At 47.4% G+C, this 22,098-nt stretch overlaps 2 protein-coding genes across 2 annotated transcripts in view; one reads left to right on the top strand and one right to left on the bottom strand.

Annotated features, from left to right (window-relative positions):
- Sgpl1 (sphingosine-1-phosphate lyase 1) overlaps window positions 1–2,609 on the top strand; it is a 44,876-nt gene extending 42,267 nt beyond the window's left edge. Inside the window, exon 15 of the mRNA XM_034524219.2 lies at window positions 173–2,609. Within this exon, the coding sequence (XP_034380110.1) occupies window positions 173–313 (141 nt within the window). The 3' untranslated portion in view covers window positions 314–2,609. The remainder of the gene's footprint in view (window positions 1–172) is intronic.
- A 3,200-nt stretch (window positions 2,610–5,809) lies between these two features.
- On the bottom strand, window positions 5,810–11,258 carry Pcbd1 (pterin-4 alpha-carbinolamine dehydratase 1). The gene is made up of 4 exons (XM_034524477.2): window positions 11,124–11,258; window positions 8,085–8,216; window positions 7,609–7,689; window positions 5,810–6,288 (listed from the first exon to the last, which is right to left on the bottom strand). Exons 1-4 carry the CDS (start codon window positions 11,124–11,126, stop codon window positions 6,190–6,192), a joined length of 315 nt encoding a protein of 104 aa, XP_034380368.1. The 5' UTR covers window positions 11,127–11,258; the 3' UTR covers window positions 5,810–6,189.
- Window positions 11,259–22,098: the final 10,840 nt, after the last annotated feature.

The raw sequence follows: 22,098 nt of genomic DNA, 5'->3' as shown, positions 1-22,098 counted from the left end.
TTCCTTTACTTGGAAAGTCAGGCTGGAAAGTACCTGTGACAAACATCCTGTGGCAGCTGCTTGTCTGATGGAAGGATGCCTGGGCTAGGAATGGGGGCTGGGTGCATAAGAATGGCAGAGAATGGCAGCTGTGCTTACATCACCAATAACACATCCCTGATTGTATTTGCAGGGTGCCATCTACGGCATGGCCCAGGCAACCATTGACAGGAAGATGGTTACAGAAATATCCTCCGTCTTCTTGGACAGCCTTTATAGTACAGACCCTGTGACTCAGGACAGCCAGATGAATGGTTCTCCAAAGCCCCGCTGAACTTTGACCCTTTTTAGATCCATGGAGCTTCAGGCCTTCAGAAGGTTCTTGGCATTTGGAACAGACCACACACAACTTGACATCTGGACTGGCTCCTTAGAGCACAATAGGACAAACCCTAAGATAGCTTCAGCCTCAGGACTCCTTTGTTTCCTTTTGGGGCTTTTAGTTTGAAGACCCTGAAGAATCCCACTGCATAATGAGTCTGCTCTGGTTATTAATGTTACCCTAGAAATTGTTTTAACCATATTTTTCTCTAACGTCTTTATCATCGTCTTCACTTAATCATTGTGTGGTGGCTCTGACCTGTTCTGATTGCTTAGGGAAAGTATGAGATAGCAAGACGGTGTCTCTGCTACCTCAGTGGAATGTTCTGGGTGTCAGGAAGGAGGCATTTATGTACTGTTCCCCAGGTGGGTGCTAGTCTATCCCACTCAGGGGGAGATTTCAGTCTCTGCTTCAGGAGAAGCTGCTTGTCTCTCAGGATCACTGTCATTACAGCTTGCTTTACTTTTCCAAGCACAGGTTGACCTTGTCTACTGGCCTCTTTTTTTTTCTTTTTTCGTTTTTTATTTTTAATAACTGGAGTATGCTCCCTTGGCAGGGTTTGAAATGCTCCTTTACCTGGTGCATGACTGTGGCTGCTGCCATCTTTGGAGATGCTTGTTGGCAGTGATACTCACACTTGTTTGTTCTTATTGCTGTAAGGGTAGGGAATGAACATGTTGCTCAGAGAACCTAGGGCTTTCTGGCTATTGGCGCTGCCTCTCTGGATGGAGGGGTAGATCTCTCCTGGGCCAGAGGAGCCAAAACCAGACCCTTTCCCATATTTTCCTGAACAGCAGCATAGGTAAGCACCTACGTCGTGCACGTGTGGCTGGTGGTCTTCCCTTCAGCATTGCCTTAAGCCTTCATGTAATGAGAATCTGTTTTTATTGAAGAAAACACTCCACAAGTGTCCTTGACTTCCTCAGTGGGTGTGAAGATGTGCAGAGGACGCTTGCTCCATCAGCGTGTTCCTCCTGCTCCTTCTCTCCCTTTATTCAGCTTCCAAAGGTACGACGCCATTTTAGCTTCAGGTACTGGACATTCCTCAGGCCCCATTAAAAGGAAGCAGCATAGGGCAAGAGGCATTTTGGAGTAGAAAGGGATGGCTACAGCCATTACACTTGGGGCTTGGAATTCCTTCATGACTGATTGCCCAGGGCTGTACAGGGACAGGACCAGTCCCTGACCAACTTTTCACTTGCTTCTCCCTTTTAGGGATTGGGGGCTCTGAGGTAGGCTGAGCCCCTGTCCTTCTCTGATGACCATACCATGTGCCTTTCTACCCATCAGTGAGTAACAAGCTTAGTCCTCACCCAGGCTCTGGCAGAAATGGACCACTCTTTGAGGTGTGTCTGTTTGTAGGAGAGAACTTGGGACTAATCACCAGAAGCCATGCTCTGTTCCTTCCCCTTCTCAGGGATTCCTGAGTATTCAGCCTGAGTATTGCTGGCTGGGAGAGCCAAACCACCAGACTCTTCCTCACCCTCCTTGGGAAGTGGTCTTCAGCACTGTTCTGACCCCATAGCTATTACCAGCTGGCTCATTGCAGGGCATGTACATATGTCCACTTCTCTTCTATATGCTCTACAGTGCACTATGAGGCTCAGGGATGGTTGGTGTTAATGTGTGTCAGAGAGAGACTGAGTTCCTGAGCTCACACACTTCCAGTGGTTAGGGCTATGCAGGACTTGTCTCTGGGCCTACAGTGCATCACGCTGGAGAGATCCAGGGACTACCCAGCAGGCACCACTGGCTTGCCAGTGGCTAAAATGGAGAAGCATTCTTTATAGTCTCAGCAGAGCCAGGGACCAAGTCGCTCCCTTCTTTTGTGGTAGCACTGGTGTTGAGTGCTGGTGTTTTTCAGAGGGACCTGCTGCAGCCATTTTAATTCATGATTAGGAACCTTAGTGTGACTTAAGACTTTCATTGTGTGTTTATGTGTGCATGCATGGCTAGCTGGTGACAGGATTGGGTAGGGTGTCTAGTATCATGGTATCATGTGGCTTAGTAGGTGCCACAGTAGCTTCTGCAAACACTGTACTGTCTTGTTTCTATATTAGATGTAGGTAGTCATGTGACTATACTGCCATGTCACTTTTAATATTACCAGTTTTATACTTGGAAAATGGTACTTGCCTCTTTGAAATCTGTTTTGTCTCCTCTAATGTTTCCACCATTTCCATGTCTTTTCCTAACTGCAGCAATAACTCTTCAGAAACAACTGAATAATAAACATCCCAAACTGTAATCATTGGATGGTTGCATTTTTTTCATACAGACCATAAATACAGCAGTTGCTAAATGGGAAACTGGTGAACATTACCCCATTGCCCCTTCCTCTGGAGGCATTTGAATTGTGACATACCTGCAACAGTGTCCATCATGAGACACTTCAGCTGGGAGCTTAGTTGTCTAGAAGCTGTGGTTATGTCTGTCTGGAGAGACCTGTAATCGTGGCCCTTCCCTGGAGCCTCGGCCCTGAACTCCTCTATCCATTCTACCAGAATATACTGATATGCTGGCCTGCTTGTTTGCCTGGCCACTGCGGTGTTCAGAGCATTCTGGGCACACCGCTCAGGGGAGACAGAACACAGTCCATAATGGGGGTCCTCAGTCTGTGTTTTCCCAGGTGGGAAACGGTGGAGTATGGGAAGATTGCTGTGGTTTCCAGTCTACTGTGTACCCAGGTGCCCCTGGCGTACCACTGGGCATTATACCAGGTCCCTGGTCTGCCCTTCTCGGAATGTCCACAAGCCCAGAACGGGGCGGATCCAGGTTTGGTTCTGAGTGAGTGCCAAGAGTATGGAGGGGCTATAATAAAGAAGGCCTTCTTTGGAAGGTCCTTGCTTGTTCAAACTGCTTCATTTGATGGTGAATGTGACTGTATGCACCTTACTTAGGGTGAACCAGAGATTAAATACTCTTTGTGGAAAGGAATGCCCAGGAAGGGAAGCTCATTGGCTGAACACTCAAGGCCTATCTAGATACCCCGTTAGCACAGAGAACTTCAGTTTTTTATAACTTTCCTCAGAGGTGAGTGTGGGGACTTAGAATCCCCTGCACAAGGTCAGAGAAGGAGAAACCCTCCTAACAAGGGAGTCTTCGTTTTGCTCCAAGCTCAGAGGCTATCCAGTTATGGTGGACTCTGACCTTAATTATCAGAGTTTTCTCACACTGATGGATTAGCTGCCTTGGATGGTCACCTACCAACTGAACCACGTGGCTCTGTCTGACCAGTCAAAAGCCCGTCATTTTGATTGGGGGCCGATATCACTCAAAGTGCTGGGTGTCACATAAGAAAAAGGCTTCCGATAGCTCGGGTAACCTAACTTTAACACTAGTGAGCTTTCAGGGCATTCTCCTGGGCTTTGCCAGAATCTTTTCAAAGGTTCCTGACAAGTGGCCTAGATCCCTGGTCACCAAAAATCATAAAATCATCACCAGTACACTTGAAGATGATCAATAAGTATGTAACTTAAGGCGATCAATCACCAGTATACCCTGGGAAGACCTGGCTGAACTCAGAACAGCAGCTGAGATGCTGATGGTTGCATAACTTTGTCTTCTGTGTGGTTCTTGATAGTATTGAGTTGCCTCAGCTACACCCAGCAGTGACAAAAGCTATGTCAGGCCACCAACTATAGCTTGGGTGGACAAAAGTCAGGCTTTGACAATCTCGTTTTTCCCCATGTAATACTTGGTTTTGAACCTAGAGCCACGAGCAGAGTGGGTAAATATCCTACCACTGCGCTATGTTCCCAGCCCTATTTTATTTTGTATTTTTTATTTTGAGATAGATTCTTAGTTGCCCAGACTGGGATTTAACTTGTAATTTTCCTACCTTGGCCTCCCAAGTAGGTAGCTTCCCGGCCTGTGTCATCAGGCCCAGTTTGACAGCCTTTTCTAGCTATGGTTATTCAGGCCTTCCTTCTACTTGTGATTTCATGTGATTGTCATTTCACCTTGTCTCTGTTTAGAACTTTAGTTACCTGGGTTGATCTGAGAAAAATAAACAAAACAAAAACAAACAGGTTTCTAAAAGCTGTTGCCTGTCATTTGTAGATAGATATGCCTCATACAGATGTGGAGCCACCTGGGTTGGAGTTTTCAAATCCAAATCCATAATTAGAACAGGAAGGCCATTAACAAAGCCAGATCCACCATGTTTTCTGTCTTTGTCCCATATACTCAGGTGTTACTTGAGGACATTGTCTGAAGTGGAACAGATGATGCCACTGTCTTAAGTCTGGGTGGTTTTGTTGTTAAGTTCTGCGGAGCCATCCTCTGCCTCTTCTGGCCCCAGGAGATCAACTTACCCAGACTGCCTGGGCTCCAGGCCAGAGGTCATGTGGACTACAGTGGGGAAGGGTGCTCTGTCTCCTTGCTCTGAGTGTCTGGTGGCACATGGGTGAAGATGAGATTGGACTTGGCTCCCAGTAGAAGCAAATAGTCCATTAATCCCTCACTACCTTTTGTCCTCTCTGTAGAGTGACAACAGGCAAGCCCTAAGATGTAAGAATTGCAGCTGTCAGAACCAGAGGGCTTAAGATGTTTTTGGTCTCAGTGTATTAGAAAGTATATTGGAAATGATTGGTATACCCAGAAGGGGACTTTGGATGAGGAAATGGTTCCAGTGATAATGGAAGTCACATTGGCTAGCTAGAAGAGGAGTTCCAGCCTAGAGCTCAAGACCCATGAAGTCAGGAAAGTACTGACATCCCAGCTCAAACAGGAGCCCAGAGTTCCGTCTGAAGGAGAATTGGCAGCCTTTTTGCTCTATATAAGCCTTCAATTGATTGAATGGAGCTCACCTATATTAGAGCCATATGCTATACTTAGGACCAATTCAAAGCTTAACCTCATCCAGAACCCCTTTGTCCCAACATACCCAGAATCCTATCTGATCTAATGTCTGGTACCTCATGGCATACCTAAGCTCGTTCATACAGAATTAGCCATGATAACAGTAGGAGGAAAATAATGGTGGCAGACTGCCTTTTTAGATGTGTGTTCACATACTATGTACACATTGCCCTCCTGCTGATGCCCCAGCAGCAGTTCTGGTCTCTGAGGTATAACTCGCATCCTTCCTTGTCACCCTAGTTACTTCTTTGTGTCCCCTTAGCTCACATCTCATCTTGTCTAGTAACAGTTCGTGGTCTTCCTGTCTGAATATCCCATATGACAATGAGCCTGAAGGCAGAGTGCTCTGCCCTCTCCCTCAATACCATGACCCTGCCTGGCTTCCTACCCAGCATAATAAGTGCTTCCATTCAGTTGCAGCTTGGCTGAGGACAGGTTCAGTGCCTTAGTTGGCCGAGCATGTGCAAAGAAAGCCATGGGTCTGATCCCTAGATCCACAAAAAACAGGACAGACCCTTCAAAATCAAACGTGATAGGGTCCAGTTCAGCATGACCTGTGGTAAAGAAGGTTCTAGAAGCTGAGCCTATTGATAGCATAGTTTTATTGGGGGCATAAAAGCACATGTTTCCATAACATATTGGGGCTTGTTTTAGTAGTAGGATCTGAATTTGAGTTTATGTCATGCTTTATCACAGCTACCTGGAACACTACTGAGGCTGAGAACTCCACGGATAAAGGGAGAGCTTATTCAAATTAGTGTAACATGGCAGAGCCCCAGTGAGGAGTGGCATGGGGAAAGGTCTCAGTCCCTGCCAGTAACACGGACATCATTCTGCACAGGGAGGGATTTATATCCCTGAAGGTGGTGGTCTTCACTGCAAGAGTCAGGGAGCAACAAGGGCCAGCCTCCTAGGTTCCTCCTCCAGTCACTCCTTTCCCCAAGGAAATAAGAGACAAGGTAGATCTATGTCATAGACACAGCGACTTGTTCGATGAAGCTGGCCAGGTTTATATCCCGTTCTGAAAGGCCAGCACATTCGTGGGTGCTCAAGGTGATATGGACCTGAGTAAGAGAAAACAGGAAGTTCAGGGGCAGGCAAGTGCCTTCCCAGGAAGAGCGAGAGAGCCACCAGCTACGGGCTCAGGTCTACCGGGGACTGCAGGATAGTAGCCAGTCACTATAATTGCTTCTGATGACAGGAACTGGACACTAGTAATTCCTGAAGACAGTAGCTGGTCACTGCTTTCCTGACTGCTCCAAGATAGGTGGTACACATCATTTTCCCTTGAAAGTTTCCAAAAATAATGATGGTTTCAGTAATGGGAAAAAATTCAAATTCAAGGCTGGAAAAATGGCTCAGTGGTTAAGAGCACTGATTGCTCTTCCAGAGGTCCTGAGTTCAATTGCCAGCACCCACATGGTGGCTCACAACCATCTGTAATGGGATCTGATGCCCTCTTCTGGTGTGTCTGAAGATAGTGACAGTGTACTCACATACATAAAATAAATAAATTTAAAAAAAATCAAATCTAGATATCAAGAAAAAAAAAAACCAAAACACCAAAAACCTAAACCCAGGGGCCAGCAAGATGGTTCAGTGAGAAAAGGCACTTACCAACAGACCTGACATCATGAATTCAACCTCCAGGAGCCACAGGGTATGAGAGAACAGACTCCCACATGCATAGCCTATATGTGCCCATATTTACATTTAAGTAAATGTAAATAATTTTTTTTAGGGAACTGGAGAGATGGCTCAGTGGTTAAGAGCACTGACTGCTCTTCCAGAGGTCCTGAGTTCAATTCCCAGCAACCACATGGTGGCTCACAACCATCTGTAATGGGATCCAATGCCTTCTCTGGTGTGTCTGAAGACAGCTACAGGGACTCATAGATATAAAATAAATAATTTTTTTTTAAAAAGTTTTTTAAAGCCAAAGTTAAAATCAGAACTTAAGGTGGGCTCCTGAACATATCCTCCACCTTTTCCTAAACAGTCCAGCCGTTAGCATGTTCATCCCAGTCTGATCTGCCAGCCATGCGCGGGTATCTGAGTTTGGTTTTATTGCTCTCTCATTCTTCCATCTAGAATAATGCCATTACTACTGTTAACAGTGAACATGCCCTTCCCTTGCCTTTCCCTTCCTGAATTTGGCCTTAATATCTAGCCACAGCGTGTTAAAGTGTTTTAATTTGTATTTCTTATCTTCAGTGAGACTTTCTGTGAAGAGTCTCTGTTGGCTCTAGGAAGGAGACAGAAGAGGTGGATAGCAGTTTATTGGTGAGGAAGGACTTACAGTCCAAGGATGAACCCTTGGGAGAGACTTGAGATTCTAAGAGATGTACGGGGCAGGGCACAACACAGGGGACAACTCCACTCACCTTGTTGTACACGTTAAACCACTCAGGATGGTGGTCTAGCTTTTCAGCCTGAAGGGCGACTCTAGTCATGAAGCCAAAAGCCTGATAAAAAGAAGGAAGGGCCAATGGGTCATGGCTAATAAGGCCTTGATGCAGGAGGATAGCCTAGCTTCTTCCAGAGAGTCCCAGAGCTCTAATGTCCCTCCTGTAGCATCCTGCCCCTGGTCCTGATGCCTGTGTTAGTGTCTCTAGCATCCCCAGTGTGGTGCACACAGCAAAAGCTATCAGTATTTGCCAATTCTTTGCCTTTTATTAAAGTGCCTTCAAAAGGGCAGGTGCTTGCTACCCGGACTGTCTCCTCCAAAGACTTCCAAGTTTTAGAAGGGAGGATCCAAGGCCCTTCTCTTTGTAGTCACTTGGAAATGTCTTTTCCCCTTGGCTAACAGGACATGACATGCACACACAGAGGGTGGCCCACTCAGGCCTGCTCCACATACCCGATTGAAGTCTTTAAAATGGAACTGCTTGAAAATGGCGTCTCGGCCTTCCACTTCATTCCACCCCACAGCCCTCAGGTTTGGCAACAGCTGCTCCCGCTCCTCAGCACTCAGCCTGTGTGCCTTGCCCGCCTGGAAGAGGGAGAGCAGAGAGGCCCCAGGGCATGCCTTTTGCAGGTCAGAGCTTTGGGAGAAATTCAGCCAGTGCTGGCTGCAGTGGATTCAGGCGCCCTCCAGGAAAGTGCCTTGCCAGGAGGTAGGGTCTGGGCCTGCTGACTGATAGACAATGGGTCCTATATATTTTTTTGTTTTTTTGTTTTGGGTTTTTGTGTGTTTTGTATATGTTGTTCGTTTTGGTATGTGTTTGTGTGGGTGGGTTCAAGAAAGGGTGTCTATATAGGCATGTGGAGGCCAAAGGACAGCCTCAGATGTTATTGTTTGGATATCATTTATCTTTATTTTAATTTAATTTTTTAAAAATTTTATTTATTTACTATATGAGTGCTCTGTCTGCCTGCCAGGAGAGGGCATCAGATCCCATTACAGATGGTTGGGAGCCACCATGTGGTTGCTGGGAATTGAACTCTGGTCCTTTGGAAGAGCAGTCAGTGTTCTTAGCCGCTGAACCATCTCACCAGTCTCTTAATTTAATTTTTTAATTTTATGTTCTGTCTTCACATAAGTCTGTGCTATGTGCCACCTATGTGTCTGGTCTCTGCAGAGGCCAGAAGAGAGTGTTGGATACCCTAGAACTGGAGTCATAGGCCGTTGGGAGCTGCCACGATGGTGCCGAGAGTCAAGTCCAGGTCCTTTGAAATAGGAGTCAGTGTTCTCAACCTCTGAACAACTTTCCAGTCCCCCTTTATTTTTTTGGTTCCCTCTTTATTTTTTTTGGACATGGTCTCTCACCAAGTAGCCTATGCTGGCTGGCCATCCAGCCTCAGAGATCCATCTGTCTCTGTCTCCCTCAGTGCTGGGATTCCAAGCACATACTATCATGACAGGGTTTTAAGTGTGGTTTCTGGGAATGAGAACTCCAGACTTTATACTTGAAAGCATTTCACAAACTAAGCCAAGTGTGCAACCCAGATCTTGGGTTTTGTACCTGTTTTCATAGAGAACGCCAAAGAGAATGTGTTGTAGTGAGATGAAGTGCTCCCCCAACTCTTGCTCCCAAAGCCTCACAGATGCCTGCCTTCATCTTCTCATGTAAGGGAGCTCGCTCTCGTGTTCCCAAGGTGGTTAAAGCAAAATTCATCCTAATTCCAATGCCTTACAATATGTTCTTCCTGGCATCCCGTTTTTTGTTTGTTTGTTTGTTTTGGTTTTGTTGTTGTTGTTGTTGTTGTTTTTGTTTTTGCTTTTTGCATTCCCTCTGTGCTCCATCCCCAAACCCATTCTGCAACGTTCAGGTGTTCTAGAGAAGAAACAGGCCCAGACAAAGGGGATGTCATCCTCCCTCATCTGTCAGTCATCCTCAGTCAGTGACATCACCGACTCAAGGTGTGGTCTCTTAGAGCTGTAGCCCTGGGGCTGGATGCAGAAACCCATTCAAACCCATTCCCAGATGAGTCTCTGCCACCTCCTCCATGCCCCTGTGTAGTCCACAGCTGTCGGGGTGAGGCTCTTGGGGCTGCTGTGCTGTCTCAGGAACCTAGGACCTCAGGGCCCAGACCCATAAAGGGAGTAGTCTGTTAAGGGCACCTGGCTTGCTCATTAGCCTGTGGTGAAAAGTGCCCATGGTGTGACTGTCAGCACACACAAGGTCAGGTCCTGAGTGGACCCTCAGAAAACAGAAGTTCGAGTCAGTTCTGTCCTCTAGAGGAACGAGGGGCCATGAGTCTAACAAGTAAGGACTGTGAAATAAAATCACCCAGGGACACAGTATTCAACTGACAATCACTCAGATTTGGCTTGGGGAACTGGAAGAAGGTGACTGTGCCCTGCAAGTCACCCATCAATTCAGTACCCTGGGGTGAGTGGGCCAGTCGGCCCCTTGGCTTCATGGGTAAAGGGCTGAGATCCACTCCTTAGGCCAAGAGATGCCGGTGGGAATAGTTGAGTAAGTTGCAAGATTATAAAGTGAAAGTCAGCTTCATTTAAACGGCACTTGCTAGGACAAGAAGGAGACTTGTGATGCGTCCCTGGCCAGCAGTGGGGCCTACACAACCATCACCAGTGTGTGTGCTCTCAGAAACAAGGGACTCCATCTGGGTGCAGAGATCTGCACTGTACTTAATAGGGGGGAATCTTTCCCACGATGGCCCTTCAGTGGCTGATAAGCTGGACCCTTGTAACCAGGCAACCAGGTAACAACAGGGCACCAGAAGTGTGTGTATGCGTGTGCATGTGCGTGTGTGTTAGGAGGTACTTCTCTTTAGAATTTTCCAGAACCAAGTCTCAGGCTGACAACGTTCTGAACTCAGGTCAGGGGGTAAGGGCCTTATTTGCTTAGCGAAGCTCTGTCAGCCTCTGTTAGTGGGGGTTGAGGGATTACTGATTATCCAAGCCTGTGGTGTCTTTGGTCCCCAGTGACTCTTATCAGGCCTCTGCTGCCAAAACACCCTCCCGTCCCTGAAGGAGTACAAAGAAACGGAACCTCACTGTTTGGTGAGGGTTGCAGGGAGGTCCAGGGACCCACCCCCACGCCAAGGTGGGACACAGCACCCTAACGAGGTGTTAGGGCGGGGTGTAAGGCCGGGAATAGCACTGAGGTGTAGAGAACTGAGCTCCCCCACCCTGCCCCCCAGTTTGGCCTGTATGGCCAGGACAGCGCCACAGAGACCTGCCTTGCTGCCACACCCCGCCAGAGCCCACCAGCACACCGGGCCTGGGAGTCAGGACAGGCTAGGCTTCCAGGCCCACCGCCACCGCCACCTCCGGTATCTGCACCCCAGCGCCCCTAAGGGAGGCTAGGCGACTCTAGCCTAGCTGGATGGCGCTGCGGGAGGCTCAGCGTGATCCGCACCCCCAGCATCGGAGCCTTAGTCCCCGCTTCCCAGCCCCTTCTCAGGGTCCCACCAGACTTCCTGCGCTTACCATGTCCAGTGCGGGAAGCAGGTGGCGGCAGCGAGGGAGAGAACGGCCGGCAGGCAGCAGGCCACCACGGGGGCGGGGCAGAGATCCGGTGGCCGCGGGTAATAATTAACATGGGTCCTCCTTGCTCCACGTCCTTGCAGCGCGGTCTGTGCTCTGTGAGCATGGCTGTGAGGGGCTCTGGGGCAAAGGCTTTGGCACCTCTGTCCCTCTGCTCCCTGTCTGCCGGAGGACTCTGGGCATCAGACTGCCTGACCTATGGTTATATGAACCAACGACAACAAAAGCCGCCCAGATAAATGTCACATACACTGGACTGCACATACATAAAATGCACTGTTGTTACCATCTTAACAGGTGAGACGATATTCTAAAGGGAGTCATTGTGTCCCTCCCCTTGGGCTATCTGGTTATTGAAACAATGGACGCCAAGAAATCAGAATTCCCCCAGGAAAGGCATGTGAGGAGAAGGAAAAGGCTGAGGTCTGGTGCCAGCCAGAGGAGAAATTTGTCTTCTGGAAAGATTTCACACTGTTCTGACAACTTGCCAGACCACCTTGTTTAGTAAGGCATTCCCGTTGCCCTCTGTTTAACCCTGAGCCGTCTATTAGGTACCAGAAGATGGACTTGGACTTGGAGGAGGATCCGGACTTCTTCGTTTCTCTTCCCACTAAGGCTATATTGAGCAAACCACCTTGCTTGTATTCTGCTGTTTTAATTTTTAAAATGATTTATTTATTTGTGTATGTGTGTATGTGTGCGTGCACGTGTGTGTATAAGTGCACGTGTGTGGGCGCACAGGTTTATGCATTGCACATTGCATCCTCTGGAACTGGAGTTACATGCTGTTGTGAGCCTGATATGGATGCTGGAGCCAAATTCAGATTCTCTGCAAGAGCAGTAAGTGCTCTGAACCTCGGAGCCCTCTCCCCAGCCCCTCCGCTATGACTTGTCTCTTTAGTTGACATAAAGAGAGCAGGTTGGGGAGCCTGGCTTGCCAGGGCTGCCAGGGTCCAGGCTCTGACCCCAATAACCGCAGTGATATGGTGGGACACGTGCTTCTCTTAAATCTCCATCAGCATGGATCAGGAACATCGGCTCCGACCCCTCCCTGCGCCACCGGGTATCCACTCTCTTCCAGGGCTTTCCCTGAGCCAGTGCTCTTCAATTGCTGTCGAGTAGTTTGCGTTTTCTAGACATTCCCATGCATTGAAACCATTTAGTTTATACTTACCTTGTTTGTTTTGAAGCCCATCCACGGAGTACCAATAGTTTCTTCTTTTCTTTCTTTCTTTTAAAAAAAGATTTATTTATGTATGCGTGCTCTATCTACATGTACACCTGCATGCCAGAAGAGAGCATCTGATCTCATTACAGATGGTTGTGAGCCACCATGTGGTTGCTGGGAATTGAACTCAGGACCTCTGGAAGAGCAGCCAGTGCTCTTAACCACTGAGCCATCTCTCCAACCCTAGTTCCTTGTTTTCATCCGTGTTCCATGTTCCAAGAGTTCCTTGTTTTCATGAGTAAGTATATTATTTCCTTAGCTCCAAAAGGGGTATTGTGTGTAGGTTAATTGTTGGGAACGGGGCTGCCTTTTCTCTCTAGAGTCTTCTAGAACCTCCCAGATCTCAGACTGACAGCTCTCTGAAATCCCTGTTTGGACTGTGAGTGAAAGTTCCTGAAAAGGACTATACCTTCCGCTGAGCCTTCTGGGAGGCGATTAACCAAGGTTTCCAAGCTTCTCATCGTTGCAACCTTTTAATAGAGTTCTTTATACGGTGACCCCCTGCCATAAAATTATTTTCATTGCTGCTTCATTACTGTAATTTTGCTATTGTTATAAATTATAATGTAAATATCTGATGAGACCCCCATATTGAGAACCACCGGGAACCTCATTGATTGTATAGAGTTTGGAATGATGCAGATCCAGACTCTGCTCATCTTGGGTCATCTGTAGCTCCCTTAAAACCACCTATTTCTCTCCTCTGAGTGTGACTTAGCATGTTGGTGTCTGGTAGGAAAATCTTTTGGAGTGTATAGACAGAGCACTAGTCTCCCCCAACCCGATGGTTATAAAGGCGGGGTTGGGGGGGGGGGAGAGACTGAGAGTGGCTGCTGTTCTGGAACTCATCTACCTGATGCTTCTACCAACATGTTTGAAAATGTCTTGATTTTTTTTTAAAAAAAAAAGTTTCTTTGTTCTGTTATTAGAAAAACATCTAGCTGAAGAGATGGCTCAGTGGTTAAGAGCACTGGCTGCTCTTCCAATGGTCTTGAGTTCAATTCCCAGCAACCACATGGTGGCTCACATCCATCTGTAATGGGATCTGATGCCCTCTTCTGGTGTACATAAAAAGAGAGCACTCATAAACATAAAATAAATAAATAAATCTTTTAAAAAAAAAACAAGGAAAACATTATGTTGGAATTTGGGGTATCCAAGTGAGTGTTCCTGCACCTCCGTTACCCATATTTGGATCCAGAACACACTCTTCCTAGCCTTTTTAGTGTGGAATCTCTGTGTGTCTGTGTGTGTGTGCATGAACATATGCTTTCATTTTGTAAGGAGTCAATATGTAGATGTGGAAAAACATCTGGATTGTCTGACAGACACATGTTTATAAAATCTCAGGGATCTGGGCATGGTAGCACAAGCTTTTAATCCCAGGGCTTGGAAGACAACTGTGAGTTCAATGCTAGCTTGGTCTACATAATGAGTTCTAAGCCAGGCTAGGACAAAACTATAAAGACTGTCTCAAAACAAAACAGAACAAAAACAAACAAACAAAAACTCCGAGTGATGGGACAAATCAGAAGGGTGTATGTAACTCTTTCTAAGGCCCCAACAATTTAAAAATCACTATCTTATTTTTAATTATTTGTGTCTGTGTGTGTGCTAGTGTGCACATGAGTGCAGGTACCTCCAGGGGCCCCTCCCATAGAGCTGGAGTAACAGGCGGTTGTGAGCAACCCAGTGTGAGTTCTGGGAATTAAGCCCTGCTTCTCTGGAAGAGCACTAAGTGCTCTTAACTTCTGAGCCATTTCTCTAGTCCCTTAAGGCCCAGTTCTTCCTAAGAATATGAAGCTAGTGGTTAAGACAGTTAAAGGCTGTTGAGAATGTTAATTCCTTGCTAGGTCTTTCTAGTGGGCAGCCTTCAGCCGAGTTTGCTGTGATGATTTCTTTCTTTAAACAAACTGAGCTGTTAGGAACTAGCCATTCTTCTTGATTGACAGCCGCAGGCCCTTCCTTTGTGCCTGGCTGTCTTGAGCTGGGTGGGAGACTGTCAATCCACCAGCTCCTTCCTTGGCAATTAGCTCCACTGTCAGCATGGCAGACCAGCTGCTTTGATTACTTCCTGGTCACTCTGAGAGAACTCCACTCCAGTTACAAAGACCAATGCAAGCAAGTATGGCGGCAGCTGAAGCCAGACCTGCTGCTGGAGGCTTTGCTGCAGTCCTGATTGGTCATTCTGGGTAGCATGGAAAGCCTGGAAAATATTGCGGAACCTTATCTACAGTGAACAGTAGATAATCTACAGCATCATTTTCACTCATGGTGGGGGGCTGGGTTTCTCACCAGTGACTCAGCAAGAAGCCTGTGTTTGGTATAATAGAAAACTTAAAAAAAAATCTGTCTTGTGCATGCATGCATGCCTATGTGTGTATGTGTGTGTGTGCGTGCGTGTGCACACATGTGAATTCATGTGGGTACCTTGTGCAATACTGTCGTATGGAAGTGAGAAAACAGTATACTGGAATCAGTCTTCTCTTTCCACTGCGTGGGTCCCAGGGATTGAACTCAGGCCATCAAGTGTTAGCAGCAAGTGCCTGTACCTGCTGAGCCATCTCAGAGCCCAATTTCTCCTTCCTGCATTGTCTGGACCATTGTTAGAAAACCAATGTGTGCTCCTGGATCTGCTGTCTGTGGAGACACCGGCATCACTGTCTTGACCACCGCAACTTTTTAATAAGTCTGGTACCTAACACGTAAAGCCTTATTTTCTATTAGCCTTTCTTCCTACATCCCCTTTCTCCCCCTCTGTAAGCACTGTAATAATGTACTGATGCAAATTCTGTCTATATATATTCTTGCAAAATTTGGGTTGCTTCATTTGCATATACTTTAATTTATGCAAGAATGCTATAGTATACATTGTCTTGTATAAAATATAACACTTGAGTCAATTGTTTTGTCATATCCATGATGCGTTAATCTGTGGTGGCAAGGGTTCTAACTGCTGCTCCGTGTTCTGTGATAAAGTCCACCCTGGTTTCTCATCCTACCAGCGATGGCCACTCAGGTAATTTCCAACTCTTTACCCCAGCACAATTAACTCCCAAGCATGTGATCTAATGTCCACCCCCCAGCCCCCTCAAAAAACCAAAACCCTGGACAAAGCTGTGCTTGCATATTTGGCAGCTCCCAGGCTCATGGGAAGATCCCTACAGACACTGCCTGCAAAGTCAGCACTTCCCCACAGAGGTGTGCATCCAGAACCATCCAGGTGTTTCCAGAACAGGGACAGCAGCAGCTGTTCTCACCTGTGCCTTGTGAGGTTTCCTGTTTCCTCACACATTTTATCCTCCACAGAGTCTGACTTTGTGTGTGTGTGTGTGTGTGGGGGGGTTGTTTTGTTGTTGTTAAGCTGACAGGTACAGACTGAGCTCGGAGCTTTTTTCTGTGACTTATTATGGTTACTGAGTACAGTGAGGACTTTGAAGGCTTATCAGCGGCCAAAATGAGTTGCTTTTGTAATACCCCTTTGCCAGTCTTTTAGGATTTATATTTCTTTCTCTGTTTTAGTTGATTCTTTGTGAGTCTCTATGTAGACATCAGGGCATATTAGCCTCATATCATGGAAACAGCTTCTGCCACTTGGCCATGCATACACTAACTTTAGCCACAATTTCTTTTAGGTTACATGTGTTGGCAGAGAGAGGGAGGAAGGGAGGAAAGGATGGTCAGCTAGAGAACAGCTTCCTGGAGTTGATTCTCTTCCTTTGATCCTGTGGGACCCAGGGATTAAACTCTGGTCGTCAGGTTTGGAGGCAAACACCTGTAGCCATCTTGATAGCCTATAAGAACATGGTGGTTCATCTTCCTATGGAGGTTCGTCTTCCTATGATGGTTGATGTGCTTATAAAAAGATAAAGAGAATATGTTCTGTGGGTGTGGGAGAGGTATAAGGAAAGGGGATGTCTCAGCGGGCCCATGCCGAGGCATCTCTTCCCCCTGAGGGTCCAGCCACACCGGTATAGTATAGAATAGAGTTAAGAGAGTAGTAGAGGCAGAGAGAGAGAGAGAGAGAGAGAGAGAGAGAGAGAGAGAGAGAGAGAGGAGAAATAGAGGATGGCCATAAGCACGTGGGCGGGGGGGGGGGAAGGAAGGGGAAAGGGGTGAGAGGACAGAGGGATCAAGAGAACAAGAGCAAGAGAGATTGAGAGGAGGGGGAAAGCATCCCCTTTTACAGTGGGCCAGGCCTGCCAGGCTGTTGCCAGGAAACTGTGGGGGTGGAGTTTAGACAGAAAGCTAACAATGGTGGCTCACCTTCCTGTGATGGCGGTTTATCTTCCCTTGACGATGGCTCACCTTCCTGTGATGGTGGTTTATCATCCTGTGATGGCGGTTTATCTTCCCTTGACGATGGCTCACCTTCCTTTGCTCGTCCTTTTAGTAGTGACTCACTTTCACGTGCATGTGACAGTGGTCATCTTCATGAGCTGCTTTCCTTTCAGCATGTTTGGTTTTGTCTTGGGAGAGTGTTCTGCTGTGCAGTCCAACTTGTGAACCTCTTGCCTTTCCCTCCCAAGTGGAGGGATTACAGGTATGAGCCCTGCATTGGCATTTTCTATGGAGGAGCTAGCAAGGCAAGGGCATTTCTTTACAGGTCAGGAGAGGGACATTGCTGTTGTAATAACTGTTTTGTTTTTCAGTTTTGTCATTTATTTTATTTTATTTTTTGGTTCTGAGGCAAGGCATCATTGTAGTCCTGGCTTGATTCAAACTCCTTGTGTGGCTGAGGCCGACCTTGCGTTTTGGACCTCCTCTTTTGCTTCTCAAGTGCTGGGATTACAGGTGTATGCTTCTTTGTCTTTTATTATTGCCATTTTGAATGCAATTGTGACTTCCCACACAGGGTGCTTGCACATGACAAAAGGTGAAACTGATAGGTTCTCTCTCTCTCTCTCTCTCTGACATTATTTGGGTACCTGAAGCCATGGTTGCTCATATTTGGCTCAGGATAAACTCTGACTGCATGTAAGAGCTGTGCTTCTCGTCCTGATAGGCTGTTTTTATTTGAATGTTAGCCGTGGATGTTTGGGAAGGAGCAGTGCTGGAGATTCAGCCCAGACTCTCATGCCAGGCAAGTGAGTGCTACACCACAGAAAACCAGAGTCCCACTGAGCCTAAGGAAATACATGCGTTACCATAAAATAACAATTTCCGATAATAGTTTCAAGATTTAAAAGGATGATCAATCATTATGAGGAAAATGTTTTAACTTTGCTTAAAAGTATTCTTTCCCAAATTGTTGTAAACTAATATGAGAAATGAGAAAGGAAAAAAAAAAAACAAAATACAAACAAACAAACAAACAACAAAAACATTCTTACATCCCCCGCTCTCCAAAGTCCTGGGAACGGACATCCAGGGCTTCACGTGTACCAGCACAATTGACTATAGCCCCCTGCTTCAGCAGTGCTTACTGTAAACCAAGGGCTAACCTGAAACCTTAATTCAGAAGCTGGGAGTGGAGGGTTGGGGGTGGGTAGCTCCGTGAGTAAAATGCTTGCTGTACAACAGGAGGGGCTAAGTTCAAATCCCCAGCACCCATGTAAAGAAGACAGGTGCTCAGCACGAGCCAGTAACCTGTGTTGGGAAGGTGAAGAAGCCAAGAGCATGCTGGGGGCTTGCCCAGCCAGCCAGCCTAGCTGAATTGTTGAGTTCCAGGTTCAAGAGGCCCTGTTTCAAAAGAGTAAGGTGAAGAGTAATAAATATGTAAGACGCCCAGCACCAGCCTTCAACCTTCACATGCAGGTGCACATACAGATACCCACAAACACAAAGCTTGCGCACACACACACACACACACACACACACACACACACACACACACAGATTCAGGGTGACTAGCAGCTTCCACCTGACATGTGAGAGGCATTTGGTTCTCTCTCCAGACCTGCAAAAAACAAAACAGCATACAAATATAAATAAAAATAAAAGAGAAAACGAGCCAGGCATGGTTTCACGCATCTGTAATCCTGGCACACACATGTAACTCCAGACCTCTGGAGATTGAGGCAGGAGGATTGTAAGTTCAAGGTCAGCCTGGGCCACAGAATGAGACCTTGTCTCAAAAACACACAAACTAACGGAAAGCATAGGTTCCCAAGCATTGCACACCGGTTGTGTGGAGATCTTCCCTGCCATGCTGGTTCTGCTCCCATTGAGCTGTTCCTCCCTGGCCAGAGGCTGGGGCCTCTCATAAGTGGGAATGCCCCGAAAGGGCATTCCCACAACGGGGACATCTAGCAGATACGACAGGAATTTAGTGTCACATAAATGTGCCCTTTGGAACCCAGATAGGCGTTCCCAACATCTACACAAAATACCTCGGAGAATGAGGAAGTGGAAGGAGTCACAAGGCTTGCAGGAAAACCAACAAACAAACAAACAAACAAACGAACAAACAAACAAACTGGTCCTTGGATGTGCTGCTTGAGGAAGGGGCTTGAGGAAGGGCTCTTATTCTGTCCCAGCTCTTCTGATTGTCTCTCATCCTCCACCTCCCTTCTGCTGCTCTTCTAGAATCAATCAATCAATCAATCAATCAATCAGGATATGACTCATACTCCTAGCTATGGCGGAGGAGAAAATGTATTACAGATCTGAGGGAGAGTACAGCCAGAGGCACATGGAAGGGTCCAGACTGAACCAGGCCGAGGAGGGGGCTAGGTGAGAGAGGAAGAGGGAGGAGCCAGGAGTCAGCCCAGAGACCAAGAATGACAGGAGGGCAAGCCTGTAAAGCCACAGTGGCTGGATTATACAGAGTAGAGGCTGCAGGTGGGAGGCGGGGTGAGAATGCTTGAAGGAGCCAGGACTCGGTGGCCGGTATTGGCTGATAAGCAGAGAGCCTGGCAGCCAGTGTCTGCTTTGATAGGGTAATAGGCACGTCAATCAACCAGTTGTCCAGAGTTTGAGAGCTAGCTTTTCCCTCCCGCTTCTCTTTGCTCCTTCCCCGCCCCTTTCTCTCTTGCTTCTCCTCCTCTCCCCTCCTCTCCCCTCTCCCTTCTCTGAGACCTTCGTTGCAAAACCAGACGATGCTCACTCATTCTTTGTTCAGCGTCGTTTCTCAGCTTCACTCTGTTTTCTTGCCCCTGAAGGGTCATGGATACCAGAGCTCTTATTTTCCCACGGGGTCTGGCATGCTGCCCCGTCGTACTTAAAACCTTTTAACAAATCTTCTTAAATGTGTGTGTGTGTGTGTGTGTGTGTGTGTGTGTGTGTGTGTGTAGCCATTTCACACAGCACCAGCAAGCTCTATAAGTTCTATTTCACGACAGTTGACACCCTGCCATTTATATGCCAATATTTTATTTTATTTAAATCTTATTTAATTTTGAGCCAGGTCCTGGACTAACAACCCAAAGGAGTTTTTAAAAACTTTAAAAAAAAAAAAAAAAAAAAAAGAAAAGAAAAGAAAAAAAACACATGTTCTCGATACTGGGAAAAAAATAAAAGAGAAACGGGGGAAGAAAATAACCAAAACCAAATAAAACTAGCCACAGCCACAAAACAGACCCCAGCACTTAAGAGCTGAAACAGGAAGATCTTGAGTTCGAAGCCAGCCAGGCTACATGGCAGTACTCCATCTAAAAGGGGCTGGAGAGTATATATTTAGGTATAAGGAGAATGCTGCCTGCCCATACCAGCCTGAGCCTGTCATGGTCCCACACAGACATGTCTACATCAACATCTTTAAAGACAGCATAGCCCTGAGTCCCATTCCTCTCTGGGTTTAGTTATGGGACACCTGAGAGGAGGGGACAATAATAACAGCTTTGTAGGGCTGTTGTAGTGAATAAATAACCAACATTTCATGAGAAATACTGGTGCCACCTGTGTCCTCACTGCCCCAACCTGAAGGTCACCTTCCAAGCCATGACTGTCTGTTTCTGTCTGGGGACAGTCTCTCTCCTCGACCCCTACAGACTTCAAGGTACAGGGAGTTAAGGTCCCCTCTCAAACAAAAGTGGGCAGGTTTGACAGTAAGCAGGAATTTCCCATTCCTGGTTAGACAGTGAGCAAGGAAGAGTCTGGTATGCTGCACATAGTTCTCAGGTTGCCAGCAGGAGCAACCTGCTTAGGGGCACTGGGGTTATGAAATGTCATGATGTGGTGGTGTGGTAAGGGGGTACCTGGTGGGCTCCTGACAAAGTGTCCCCCTGAGAAATCACACCATGAGACAGACCTGGTGTAAGAGAAGTTTATTGTGGGGGAAAGGGGTGAGGACTTGGGGAAATGGAAGAGGCAGAGAAGCAGGGGTCAGAGAAGGACAGAGAGAAAGAGAGGCTGGTCAGAAACACACGGGAGAGGAGAGGAGAGGAGAGGAGAGGGGAGGGGAGGGGAGGGGAAGGGAGAAGAGGGGAGGGGAGGGGAGAGGAGAGGAGGGGAGGGGAGGGGAGGGGAAGGGAGAAGAGGGGAGGGAAAGGGAGAAGATAGGAGGGAGGGAGAGAGAGAGAGAGGCTAGGGGAGAGAGAGGGGGTGGGCTGAGGTAGCCAGCACTCCTCTTGTATGCTGCCAGGCCACCCACACCAGGCAGCGGGCAGGTAATAGTGGCCTCAGGTGATGACGTAACTATTGCTAGGTCTCTGGGAGGAGTCTAGCAGAATTGTCTATAAACCAAGAACTGGAACCCCCTCGAACACCCCACTGTCTCCCCTTCTTTCCTTCTGATGAGACAGACTGACTCCATGACAGGCTTCAAAGTGGCAGTTCAGAGATTAAGCCTAAAAACCCAGGCTTCAGGTAGCTAGTCAGAAACTGACCTGCCTGCCTTCAGAAACTGCCCAACCACCAAGCCTGAAGCAAGGACAATGGGTCAGCAGTTTCCAGCCAGCCCCCAGCCCCAGGTAATAGAATGTCCTTTGAGAGAGAACAAGATAAGGCCACCTACTCCGGAATTTGTCAATAGATTCCAGCCCGCCCCCCCCCCCCCATGCCCTGATAAGGTCACCTACCCTGGAATTCCCATAATGTGCTTTAAACCTAGCATGCTCTGATAAGGTCACCTACCCTGGAATTCCTGTAATGTGCTTTAAACCCACCCTGTGAGTTCACTCAAGTGTCTCTCTATCTTGGTAATGGGAGACCTCAGCATACTGGACTTCTGCAGAATAAAACACTCTGTATTTGCATAATATTTGACTCCAGGGTATCATTCTTCAGCAAATCATGGACCCTTACAAGGCGTCTCCCTCGGACATCACGGCATGAGACAGACCTGATATAAGGGAAGTTTATTGTGGGGGAAGGGAAGTGAAGACTTGGAGAAACAGTAGAGGTAGAGGCAGAGGCAGAGAATGGGGGAGTGGGGTCAGAGGACAGACAGAGAAAGAGAGTATGGCTGGGAACACATGGGAACAAAGAGAGAGGAGAGGAAAAGAGAGGGGAGGGGAAGGAGGGGAGAGAGAGAGAGTGAGAGAGAGGAGTGGAAAGAGAGGAGAGGGAGAGGGGAGAGGAGAGAGGGGGAGAGAGAGGAGAGGAAAAAAAGAGGGGAGAGGGAGGAGAGAGAAGAGAGGGAGGGAGGGAGGGAGAGGGAGGGAGAGAGAGAGAGAGAGAGAGAGAGAGAGAGAGAGAGAGAGAGGAAGAAGAAGGAGGAGGAAGAAGAGCAAGAGGAGGAGGAGGAGATGGAGGAGGAAGAGGGACAGGCTGGGGTAGTGAGCAGTCCAGGCTGCTGGGCAGGTAATA

This window comes from Arvicanthis niloticus, chromosome 20 (genome assembly GCF_011762505.2).
Source record: "Arvicanthis niloticus isolate mArvNil1 chromosome 20, mArvNil1.pat.X, whole genome shotgun sequence".
In the NCBI taxonomy this organism is placed as follows: Eukaryota; Metazoa; Chordata; class Mammalia; order Rodentia; family Muridae; genus Arvicanthis; species Arvicanthis niloticus.
The sequence above is the reverse complement of the archived record's forward strand: the minus strand, read 5'-3'. Positions and strand labels throughout refer to the sequence as shown.

Bases quoted from the DNA above. Each gene is read 5' to 3' on its own strand.
- Pcbd1 (XM_034524477.2), bottom strand. The intron at 7,690-8,084 runs GTATGTGGAGCA...TCTTTTTATCAG, and splicing joins ATTTTAAAGACTTCAATCGG to GCTTTTGGCTTCATGACTAG. The intron at 6,289-7,608 runs GTGAGTGGAGTT...TCTCTTACTCAG, and splicing joins GGTTTAACGTGTACAACAAG to GTCCATATCACCTTGAGCAC.